General features: G+C 41.4%; 1 protein-coding gene across 19 annotated transcripts in view; it reads left to right on the top strand.

Annotated features, from left to right (window-relative positions):
* The window catches only part of ENOX1 (ecto-NOX disulfide-thiol exchanger 1), a 583643-nt gene that overhangs the window by 488394 nt on the left and 82375 nt on the right, over window positions 1-12874 (top strand). For all 19 annotated transcript variants that reach the window (XR_002518333.2, XM_021929581.2, XM_031655830.1 and 16 more), the window contains one exon: window positions 1598-1782. Coding sequence is in view for 18 of the 19 variants with exons in the window: in XM_021929581.2 (XP_021785273.1) it covers window positions 1598-1782 (185 nt within the window). In the remaining variant the exon portion in view is untranslated. The remainder of the gene's footprint in view (window positions 1-1597; window positions 1783-12874) is intronic.

Below are 12874 nucleotides of genomic sequence, written 5' to 3'. Positions count from 1 at the left end.
AAATGTCTGGGTAATGGCATGTTCTGTTTGATTAGTAGTTCAGTGTGTACCACACAGAGATTATTTTGCAAGATGGAATACTGTAAAACACTCAACTATAAAACTATTATTAACATAATTTGACGTTTGATATTTGAGGAGAGAATTCACTATGGTCTCAGAGCACCTCGGTAAAGCTTTATCACCATGGAACTGTAATGTGCGGGTAGAACACCCAGGAGGCGACCTTGATTTGGTCCTCTAACACGGGAAACGGGCTGCAAACGTGCATGCACCGACACCCTGGTGTGCAGTGGGCTCCACACCGTGCCCTTATCTACTGGAAGTTACATGTTTGAAGTTTCTGGTAACAAGCATTTCAAATTTGCTTTCACTTTTCTCTTGCTTACACAAGTGGAGAATGGCTTTTCTGTGAGGGGGAAGATTAAAGGGAGACTGGTGGGAGAGTTGGTGGGGGAATGTGAGACTGGTTTTGAACAGCCTGGTAAGAACTGAACACATGGACCGACGTAATCAAGAGCAGAGACTCTGGAGCCTGCCTGCAGCCTGGGTGTGAAGGCTTTCTGCTACTTACTTTGTGGGATTGGATGAGTTACGTAACTTCTCTGTGCCACATTTTTCTCATCTGTAAAGACGGGGATAAGACCAGCACCGGCATCACAGGCTTGATGGGGCTATGAAGTGAGTGAGTTCATACAAAGCTCATGGTCCAGTACTTTGTGAGTGCCCAGCAGGCTATGTTGATTTTTGAAGAGCCCCCTAAGCAATAAGATAGAAACTAGGGAAAGGGATTCCCTACCCTCAATCTTTGTTTTGTACCATTTGTTTTCTTTTTCAGTTTCGGCTATTTCTGAAACCTTGAGATGTGTGATACCCCGAGTTAACTGTCTTGGTTTCTTAATAAGATGGACATATGAATGAAGTCTGAATCTAAATGTGGAGAATTGGGGGTTTCAGGGAGAGGTATTAGAGTAACCACTCAGCCTTGCAGAGGAAAAGAGTTTTAATCTGTTGGTGAAACAGATGGAACTAGGTTCCCATTCTGATCGGAGTTGGAGGAAAACAATCTGTGCAATTTGTCCCAGCAGTAGAGAAGGAAGGAATGGTGTGCATATAAATTCCTCTGTCCCCTGGGAGGCTGCCGCGTGTCTCAACCTGTAGAACTGCTGATTAGTTGAAAGAAAGCAGCCCTCCAAGGAGCTAAGCAATCCTGTAGAAAGGGGGAAGACAATATTTAGTAGATATGATCGTTGCCTGGAATTCTGAATGTTGTCACCACCTAGCACCACATACCAATGTCTGTGAGGGTGTCCAGCATTGAGGGAGAGGTCAAGGGAGAAGAATTTGGGAGGAATTAATCCTGTGCCCATAAGAAACATTCATACGTAAGACAGGACAAACAGAATAGATAAAAGTTCCGAGAGAAGTGATGCATACTGACTACAAAACAGACAGCCCCGGGGTAAGGCATTCTGCCTTTATTTCTGAGCTGGTACCAACATTAAGAACTTGGGTGGCAGACTCCCTTTCCCACAGAAGGCCTCCTCAAGCTAAGCAAGAAGGTAACTCACTTGAACTCATTCTGTTTGTCCTTTAGCTCTGGCTGCTCAGGCCTACGCTCTGAAAGAGGAGAATGACAGTCTCCGCTGGCAGCTGGATGCCTACAGGAATGAGGTGGAGCTGCTGAAACAAGAAAAAGAACAGCTTTTCCGAACAGAAGAGAACCTCACCAAGGACCAGCAATTGCAGTTCCTGCAGCAAACCATGCAAGGCATGCAGCAGGTACCTGGCCCAGATGGTTTTGTGAGAGAAAGGGATATGTGTATTAAATGAAAATGGAAAGGCAGCTGCATGCTGGAAAGGGTGAAGGAGAAGAAATGACAACCAAAAAGCTAAGTTCTTAGGACAGAAAAGTGCTAATGACTGTTTGTGGAAGGGTAGAATCTAGAGAAAAGCCAAGCCAATCACTTTTCCTGTATTGCACTTAGGATCTAGTCAGGTTCTGTGAGCACACTACGTGTTTAAGAAATGTTTGTGTATGGAACAGATGAAGCATCAGAGTTTTGGGAGACAGGTAACTTTAGAAAGAGGACAATAGCTGTGTTTCTGTTGAAGAGTGCCAGACTTCATCCTAGCATACTGAATTTAAAGATGTGTATTTATGGCAATTGTTAGGAAATGAAAGTTGTGGGCTTTGGAGAATAGAAAAGGAACAGGGACTGTGGGAAATAAAATGTTGACGAGGGGGAAAATTGACTGTTGGCAGTGAGGGAATAGAGTCAAAGATTCACAGCCAAATTTGTATCTGAAAACCTCAACTGGTACATGATATTCTTAAGGTGTTTGGGCCTTTGAGTTACCTTAGAATAATGGAGCATAAATTATCATCATGGGGATTTTTAAATTACTCCTCTGAATATACAAAGCCAATCAATACTTTCTTTAAAAAAGATTGTTTTTATTTAAACAAGGGAAATATAAGTAGAATGACGGAAAGTTAATATGCAGAGAGTCCATTTTTTTTAATTCCCCATCCATATTGACTGCTCTGTAACATCCAGAGCATGGATTGCCTACAGAAGAATCTTAGTGATTAGAGGTAACTACTACAGAAACATCAGCCTAACAGGGAAAAATAATTGAGAGGGAGAGTATAAAAAAGAATCACGGATTGGGAAGCGAGAAAGTTAATGACCAACTCGCACAAATTATGTCTTAAACGTCTCCTGCCATTTTAAAGCAATTTTTGAGTTTTGGCTTAGAGTCCTAACTGGTTGATGTTCACAGTGTGTGTTAGACTAATCAGTGAGATTCAGAGGTCAGAGCCAGCCAGGAAAATGTCACTACAGTTATTGCTCAGGTCTCTGTACTTGGAAATCGATGTAACAGCTGCTGTGTGAGACTTCTGGGGTTGTCCATATGCCCCAACATTGGGTGTTTGTCGGCGCCCTCACCAAGATGAGAGGCCATCGAGTTCCCCAAAGGCCATGACGCCAGACCTAGCCCAAAAGCCACTATGCCACACTTTACACAACTCTCCCTCTTTCCCTCTAGAAAAGATTACCCCAGTTGCTTTAAAGGTATATAAAGTATTTTAGGTTATTGCAGATTCAAATCAAAAAGAAGTCAGAGGAGGTGAGGGCGAGCTGCTCGGTCAGGGCTGCAGAAGCACTGAGGAGCCACGTGCCTGGTCCGCAAAGGAGCAGTGTTCCAAATCACCACCTGAGCCATCCTCCTGAACGAGGGATTCAGTTAAGGGAGCTTCTCATCTCTTTTCAGAATCTCCTTGTCAGTAGGAAATGTACTTTATATAACTAAAAATGTAGTTGAGACAGAAACGTATTATCTCACAGTTCTGAAGGCTACAAGTCCAAGATCTGGGGTCCAAGAGCAGGGTTGGTTCCTTCCGAGGCTGTAAGGAAGAGTCTGACTCCTGCCTCTCTCCCAGCTTCTGGAGGTTGGTTGGCAACTTTGGCCCTCCTTGACTTGTAGACACATCACCCTGCTCTCTGCCTTCATCATCCTGTGTCATTCTCCGTGTCTGTGTGTCCAAATTTCTGCTTTTTATAAGGACACAATTCATACAGGGTTAGCGGCCCACCTGCTCCAGTATGACCTCATCTTAATTACTTATATCTGCAAGGATTTATTTCCAGATAAGGTCCTAGTAGGGGCTAGGACTTCAACATTTGGATTTGGGGCTGGGGGGCAGGGCACAATTCAATCCGTAACAGACACATAGTGGACAGTCAAAATATCTATGTCAGATGAAGCAATGAATAGACAAAGGCCTGGAGGCAGGCCTAGCATGGTGCCTGTGGGAGCTCTGGACTGTGTGGGATCCTGGATCATGAAAAGCAAGACAGGGAGCGGGAGAGCCAAGGCCTGAGAGGTGTGTGTGGTGCCTCCTTAACCTCCTAAAGCACTAGGTCCCTGGTGGCTGCTGTGATTTTAATATTTTACTGGTTGTTAGGCGGATGTATGGCTATCTCTGCAGCAGAACATTTTTAACAGAGTTTTAAAATATAGGTGCTTTTTAAAGTCTTATTTCTATCATGACCTACCATGTGTGAATAAATTACCGCAATTCGCTAATTTGAATCCCACCACAAAGAATTAGCCTGACTTTAAAACCTACCTTCAATCTCCACACTATCTACTTTATAAATCAGAAAATCATGGTTTCACATGAAAGATGACAGAGAGAGGAGGGGTCAGCCTCCCATATGTCACCATTTCCACAGTCTATGTTTGGGAAATCATTTCTGTAACCAACAATAAAAAAAGAAACAGCCTTAATGACCTGAGGACTAGCAGACAGCTTTTGGAATCGCCTTCAAATTTAGCCAAAAAGTCTCTAACCTTTCTTTCTTTAACCCCTTAAGCATATGATCACTGACATCACACAGTTTTTCATGTGTTCATGAAGAAAACGCTATGGGCAGGGTTCCTAACATGGAAAAACCCTTGGGTGACTTTGTCTGGATGTTTCTGAGTTTACCCCTGCGCCATGTGAGTCACAATTTAATGATACGAAAGGTTTCATACAAAAGAGAATAACAGCTTGTATCCATGGTAACACAGTAGCCTTTACCTGATCATAAACTGGCAGTGAAGTTAACTTGTCTCTGCCTCAGGGATAGTGAGGCTTTTGACTTTCATTTGTAACTTTAGGTGTACAAGGAAAGACTATACATATTTTTAACTCTTATTTTTCTTCAGGTTACCACACTGAATTCTTTCATTAGGTTTATTGAGGTAAAATTTACATACAATGAAATACATTCTTTTTAGACATACGTTCTGTGAAGTTTGACAAATGCATACAGTCACATAACCACCGCTACCACAATCTATATATAAATCAGTTCCATCACTCATTCCCTCTTGCCCCTTTTGATTCAGCCCCACTCCCAGCAACCACTGCTCTGTTTTCTACCCTTATAGTTTTTCTTTTTCCAGAATATCATATAAGGGGAATTGAACAGTATGCAACCTGTTGAGTTGGGCTTCTTTCTTTAGCATAATACATCTGAGACTGATCCATGTTGCTGTACGTATCAGGCATTCATTCCTTCTGATGCTGAGTAGTATTCCACCATAAGAAAGAGCTGTGGTTTGTTTGTCTAGTCAATAGTTAGTGGATGGATAGTTTCCAGTTTGGGACAAATAGGAATAAATCTGCTATAAACATTCACTTACAGGCTTTTTGCTTAGACATAATTTTTCATTTTACTTGAGTAAATCCTAGGAATATGATTGTTGGGTCATATGGCAAGTGTGTTTTCCTTTCAGAGAAACTGCCAAAGTCTTTTCCCAAGTGTCTGTACCATCATACATTCCCTCAGGACTGTCTGCAAACTCCAGTTCTGCATCCTCATCAGGCAGCACTGGCAGGGTCAGTTTGTCTTTTTTCATCACTGTAGTACATTTGTAGTGATATCTCATTATGGTTTTATTCACACGTAAATTTGCAGTATTTTTATTTTCATTCATGAGGATAGGTCAACATGTCATAATTTTTTAATAAACCGCTTAAAAATCAGAATTCTTTTTGAAGCCTTGTGTAAATCATATTGACAGGACTAATAAATATTTGGATAACAGCAGGATACCATTAAAAACTGCTGATCGTAAAAGTGTATATGACTAATGATGATTATGTCAGAAGGCTTCTTCCTAAATACTTTAAGGGGGTGCTTTTGAACAGTATTAAATCTAGTCTGAAGACCAGCTGTCTTAGACCAGCAAGCCATTGGCCCATATGGTGCAGTGGCTCTCTCACACTCTTAGCTTGACATTAGTAAGGCGCAGGCCTGGTCCACTGTCTTGACAACTTTCAGCAAGGGAGGATCAGGAAAAAAAAATGGGAAAAGTAAGATGATTATGATCAAAAGCATTTAGAAATTAAGTGACAAGCATTTTTTTCTTTATAGTCAAAGTAGAACATATGTGTGATTTTCTGTGTGTGCATTGTTAAAATCTCACCCACTTAGACTAATTTTATGGAAGATGAAGAAATATAACATTACTACTTTCCTAAAATACAAAGTAACCCCATTTAGTTTTGTCTGCATGTTGGGTAAGAGTCAGACTTTGGAACATCTATTAAGGAGTAAATGAAACTAGTTTTGAAATTAAACATAGTGATTACATCTGACCCCTTGGGTAAGTTCAGCATGTCTTCTGCAATCTTGTTGAAACTATTTAGTTGCTTAGTAAGTACTTTTTTTTTTTTAAGAGAAGGAGAAAAGCTTGCATTCAATTCCTCCCCAAAATTCACATGTAATTAAGTCTGATGTTATATGTCAAAATCAAGATCATAATAATGTTAGCGGTGGTGGTGATGGTGGCTGTGGCGATGAAGGGACTGTGGAGGTGATGGTCGCCATGGTGGTAGAGGTGACTGCAGTAGTGATACTGGCTCTGGAGGTGAGGGTGATTGTGGTGAGGATGGTGGCTGTGGTTGTTTTGGTGACTGTGGTGGGGGTGGTGATGAAGGTAGCTGTGGTGGAGAAGGTAACTGTGCTCGTGAAGGTAACTGTGGTGGCGAAGGTGGCCGTGGTGGGGGTGCTGGCTGTGGTTGTGTTGTTAGCTATGGTGGTAAAGGTAGCTGTGGTGGCTGTGGTAGTGATGGTGACTGATGGTAATGTTAACTGTGGTGATGAAGGCGTCGGTGAGGGGGATGATAACCTCCATTGTGTTGCTGGCTGTGGTGAGAATAGTGGCTATGGTAGTGAAAATGGCTGTAGTAGCTGTGGTAATGAAGGCAGCTATGGTGAGGATGGTGGCTGTGGTTGTGTTGTTGGCTGTGGTGGTGAAGGTGGCCATGTTGGTGCTCGTGGCTGTGGTTGTGGTGATGGCCATGGTGAGGATGGTTTTAAAGGTGGCTGTGATTGAAAATGGTGACTGAGGTGGAAATGGTGACTGTGATGGTCATGTTGGCTGTGGTGATGAAGGTAGCTGTGGTGAGGATGATGACTATGGTGGTGAAAGGGGTCATAGTGGCAATGGTGGCTATGGCTGTGTTGGTGGCTATGGTGGTGAAGGAGGCCGTGGTAGCATTATTGGTGCTTTTAATGATTAGAAAACTTAGGGAAAGAGATAGAATGAGCACATTCACGAATATTTTATGGGATTTTTTTTTTTATTTCTTAAAACCTTGTCCCTTAAAAATTGTAGAAATCCTCAAAAGTGCAGCAGACCAGATGCTCCCAGCCAACTTCACAAGGTAGTGCTCCAGAGCACTGAGCAAATGCAGGGCTGCAGGCAAGAGCACAGAGGAGTGTCACAAGAGCTTGTGACAGGAGGCTGTCCTTTTTCCTGATCATTTTGCACTTTTGTTTTCTGTTTTTAATTTCTATCTGAAATACCCACCAGTCCGATAATGGACCTAATAGGTGGATGCTCCATGCCCAGCATCTTTTTCCTATTATCTTCCATTTTAACTTTATCTTTGATCCTTCCAATTGAAGTTTCTGCTTGGTAATCATATTATTTTATTTTCAAGAGGTTATTTTGTCCTCTAATCATTCTTTTCATGCAATCTTAATTCATATCTTATGGGTGCAGTATCTTCTCAAATCTTTTTAAGAATACTAAGTAGAATTTTTAAGATCTTTTTGGTTCCTGAATCATGTGTCTTTACTTCAGGATTGGTTGTTTAGCTATTGTGTTTCAGTTTCTCTTTTATGTACAGGCTTCTTCACGAGCAAGGTGATGGCTGGCAGCCTGTGTATATTTAGGTGTGGAGGGCTTGGTTTGCTTTTCTGTGAAGCTCTGTGGCTTTGCTCATTGCTGTGTCTGGATCTCCTGCATGGCCGCGTCTTTCTCCTAGGCAGTGGACAGCCAAGAGCTCTTTGTCAGGCAGGCTTCATTTTAAGGAGATTTGGGGATCCCTTGAATGCCAGAACCTGTCATACACAAGGAACTCCTGGAACTCAGTTTCCTTTCTCCTTGTTTTTGTAAGTGTATTCATCGACAGACACTTTAATTGAGTCTCTGGAGGAAGAAAATACAAACACATTGCCTCTGACATCTTGAACAGGAGCCTGTTTCAGGGGCCTTTACCTTTCACTTTAACCCAGTCTTTGAATGAGTTCTTGGTTGCCATGTGGCCGGGGCGGGGTGGGGTGGGGCAGTGCAGTGGGAAGTGTGGGGAGTATTGCAAATTGTTCTGGCTGCCCGGAAACATACAGGGAAAGGAGGAACCGCAGGCAGGTTCGTGAATGTCTAGGAGGAAGGACAAGGGAACTTAAGGTAGCATCCTTTGGAGTGAAGATAGCTGTCTCAGCAAGAAGAGGCAGATGCACAAAGTAAAATAGTTTCTGAAAGCAAGAAAGGAAGACAAATAGGAAAAGGTGACATGAAGAGGCTGAAATATGGAACAAAGACACATAAATAGTGAACTTGCTCTCCACACTATTTCTGTTTCCTTGTCCTAGAAGAGAAGGTGGCAGAACTAATGGTCCAGAGCAGGGCACGCCTAAGTTCCCAAGCATGTGCGGGACACAGAACAGTAGAGTCCGTTCCAGATGCAGGGATGGGAAGGATGTGCAGAAGGAGTGAGGGATGCAGAAGAACAAACAGTTCTTCCTCTCCAGTTAAAAACTGCTTTCAAAGGAAAATGCACAAGCATAGAAGGACAAGAAAAATGGAAAAAGAGAAATCCCTTTAAAAGCAGAAATTCAACATTTTGTAATGATGAATTATATTTTAAGAGCTTTTAAAAAATTTTTTTCAACTTTATTTTTTTGAGATGGAGTCTCATTCTGTTGCACAGGCTGGAGTATAATGGCATGATCTCGGCTCACTGCAACCTCCACCTCCCAGGTTCAGGTGATTCTCCTGCCTCTGCCTCCTGAGTAGCTGGGACTACAGGCATGTGTCACTGTGCCTGGCTAATTTTTGTATTTTTAGTAGAGACAGGGTTTCACCATGTTGGCCAGCCTGGTCTTGAACTCCTGACTTCAAGTGATCTGCCCACCTCGGCCTCCCAAAGTGCTGGGATTACAGGCATGAGCTACTGCACCCAGCCTCAACTTCTATTTTAGATACAGGGGGTACATGTACAGATTTGTTACATGGGAATATTGCATGATGCTGAGGTTTAGGGTACAGATCTCATCACCCAGGTAGTGAGCATAGTACCCAACAGGTAGTTTTTCAACCCATGCCCTTCTCCCTCTCTCCCCTATAGTAGTCTGCAATGTCTTTCACTCCTATATTTATGCCCATGTATACTCAGTGTTTAGCTCCCACTTATAATTGAGAAGATGCAGTATTTGGTTTTCTGTTACTATGTTAATTCGCTTAGGATTAAGGCCTCCAACTACATCCCTGTTACTGCAAAGGACATGATTTCATTCTTATTTTATGGTTGTATTCGTATTCCGTGGTATATATATGCCCCATCTTCCTTATCAAATTTATCATTTATGGGGACCTCGGTTGCTTCTGTGACTTTCCTATTGTGAATAGCCTAGCAATGAACATGTGAGTGCATGTGTCTTTTTGGTAGAATGATTTCTTTTCCTTTAGGTATACACCCAGTAACGGCATTGCTGGGTCGAATGGTAGCTCTATTTTAAGTTCTTTGAGAAATCTCCAGACTGCTTTCCACAGTGGCTTTACTAATTTATATTCCTTACCAACAGTGTATAAGTGTTCCCTTTTCTCCACATCCTCACCAGCATCTGTTGTTTTTGATTTTTTTAATGATAGCCATTCTGACTGGTGTGAGATGGTGTCTCATCGTGGTTTTACTTTGTATTTCTCTGATGATTAGTGACGCTGAGCATTTTTTCATATGTTTGTTGAGTACTTGTGTGTCTTCTTTTGAGAAGTATCTGTTCGTGTGCCTTGTCCATTTTTTAATGGGGTTATTTGGTTTTTGCTTGTTGATTTAAGTTCGCTAGAGATTCTGGATATTAGGCCTTTGTCAGCTGCATAGTCTGTGAATATCTTCTCCCACTCTGTGTAGGTTGTCTGTTTACTCTGTTGATAGTTTCGTTTTCTTTGCAGAAGCTCTTTAATTAGGTCCCACTTGTCTATTTTTGGTTTTGTTACAATTGCTTTTGGGGACTTAGCCAAAAAATCTGTGCCAATGCCAAAGTCGAGAAGAGAATTTCCAGATTGGCTTCTAGGATTTTTATAGTTTGAGGTCCTGCATTTAAATCTTTGACCTGTTTTGAGTTAATTTTTGTAGAGAGTGAAAGGTTAGGGGTCCAGCTTCAATCTTCTGTCTAGGGCTAGTCAGTTTTCCTATAATCGTTTATTGAATAGAGAGTCGTTTCCCCATTGCTTGTTTTTGTCAGCCTTGTCAAATATTAGATGGTTGTTAAGTGTGCATCTTTGTTTCCCAGTTTTCTGTTCTATTCCATTGGTCTAGGTGTCTGTTTTTGTACCAGTATCATGCTGTTTTAGTATATAGTTTGAAGTTGGGTAGTGTGATGCCTCTGGCTTTGTTCTTTTGGCTTAAAAGTTACTTTGGTTGTCTGGGCTTTTTGGTTCCATATGAATTTTTGAATAGTTTTTCTTAATTTTGTAAAGAATGACATTAGTAATTTGATAGGAATAGTGGTGAATCTGTAAATTCCTTTGGCAGTATGAACATTGTTATGATATTGATTCTTCCAACCCATGAGGATGGAATGTTTTTCCATGTATTTGTGTCATCTCTGATTTCTTTTAGCAGTGCTTCATAGTTCTCCTTGTAGAGATCTTTCACCTCCTTGGTTAGCTGTATTCCCAGGTATTTCATCATCTTTCTGGCTGTCGTAAGTGCGGTTGTATTCTTGATTTCACTCAGCCTGGACGTTGTTGGTGAATAGAAGTGCTACTGATTTTTGTACAGTTATTGTATCCTGAAACTTTACTAATTTTAAGGGCCTTTATGAAAGATTTAAATACTTAGATGTAGAATGTAAAAAAAAAACTAAAGATAGAAAGTTTGGAAATTAAGTTGCAGTATATCAGGAGGATCTACCTTCTAAGTAGAGTTCATGAGCCTCAAAAATGTTCAATTAGAAGGAAGGAATAGCCCATACATAATGATGTGGTTATTGGCTCATTCAGAAAGAATGATATCATAATATCTTTAATATATGACAGATTATACATCAGTACAGAAAATAATTCAGTATCACTGGACAGGGCAAGAAAATCTCATTACAGTGTAGAGAAAGGAGCTTTTAGACTCCCATGTACAAGTAGTCAAATATTCGGCTTTAAAAAGTTCAAAACATAAAAATGTGTATATATAAATAGACACTCACACACATATAAAAACCTGGAGTCTTTACAAGCTATGGCTGCAAAGACATACCACATGTTTATCTGATTCTTCGACAACCCAGATTAAGTTTCTTTCTTTCTGAATAGGATAGAATAGAATATGGATGTGGGAAATGCAGAAGACATTTCCCACATTCATATTAAAAGTCACTGACATTTTACTAGAATCAGAAAAATCATAAAACATGTATATCTCTCAGATTACATGGCTTTAAAAAGGTTCAGTGACTTAAACATCAAGGTTCACAAGAGTTGCCAAATTTGGGGTCCACCATGGTCTTCCTTTCTCTTAACAACCCCAGGGTTTGTAATTTCATTTTTTATCCATTCCTCGGCCAAGAATATTGGGATGGTGCATTATAATAATAGGCCACAAGATGATAATTCTCATAATTCCTTGGCACCTTTCCTTAGGCTGTTCAAGGTCATTTGTAGGGTTCCTGCTGGCAGTGTGTGCATTTTCTGACATTTGCAGATTACACTCCTGGTACATCCCAAGAAGGTAAGTATCTCACTTCAATGTGAGACTCTTGAAGGAACGGTTGGCTCCATTTAGAACCAGAAATAGAAACCAATTCTCCAATTCTTGGCCCAGGGCTTTACATTACAAAGCCCTACCTGTTTGAAATGATCACACATGACATCTGTTAGAGGTTTGGGAGTTTCCAGAGCACTTTCCCTTTTGATTCTGGACAAGATACAAAGACTAAAATGAAGATGAGAGGAAGCCTCCTTATATGTTTTTAGCAGTTTTGAGTGAGGATGGGTCACTGAGTATCTTGCCGTCTTCACTGACCAGAGGTCATAAGATGAGGAAGAAGATAAGCTGTACTCATGCCACCTAAGGGCATGAATAATGAAATGAAAACACTGAACTAGTAGAAGGAAAATGTGACTCCAGCTTCACTGTTTTCTGTACTTCTTTGGGAAAGTCAGGATATCTGGACCTCCAATTCTTCTCCTGGAGACTAGGTGCCGCCAACCTCACTAAGGGCTTGCTATGATAAAACCATACATCACATGCGATCATGTATGTGAGGACATTTTGAAAAGCTCTTCACAAATAAATGTGAACTGTCATTGCCATATTCTAGGTGAAAGTATGAAAAGATGTTGAGACTTAAAAGAAGACTCAGGATCACAGAGTTAGTCGGGACAAGTCCAGGTCATAATTTCCTGACACAGGGTGGCCTGTGCTGTTTGCTCCAATGCCCCTTACAACAGGAAGGCCCAGTTTCTATAGTTAACTCACAAAAGCACTTTCACATTATTTTATGTGGTCCTCACAACAACTCAGGGGTATGTGGCTATCCCAGTGTGTCAAGTAGGAAATTGAGAGCTAGAGGTGAGACCTGAGACTGGCCCAGGGCACAGGTATACCACGTAGAGTCAGAACTGCAGCCTAGGCCTGTCTGGCCCCAGCCCCTGTGTTCCCTCAATAACCCCACACCATGGCTTTCCAGAGTGTACCCTGAAAGCAGTGCTTCAGAACTGCAATCATCAAGCCAGCAGAAGACTAGGAAGTTCCATCCTTCATATGCTTGGAGATCGCTACAATATTACTGGCAAAAACTCATTG

Source organism: Papio anubis, chromosome 15 (assembly GCF_008728515.1).
Source record: "Papio anubis isolate 15944 chromosome 15, Panubis1.0, whole genome shotgun sequence".
NCBI lineage: Eukaryota > Metazoa > Chordata > Mammalia > Primates > Cercopithecidae > Papio > Papio anubis.
Note: the sequence above shows the minus strand (reverse complement) of the source record. Positions and strands in the feature narration are given on the sequence as shown.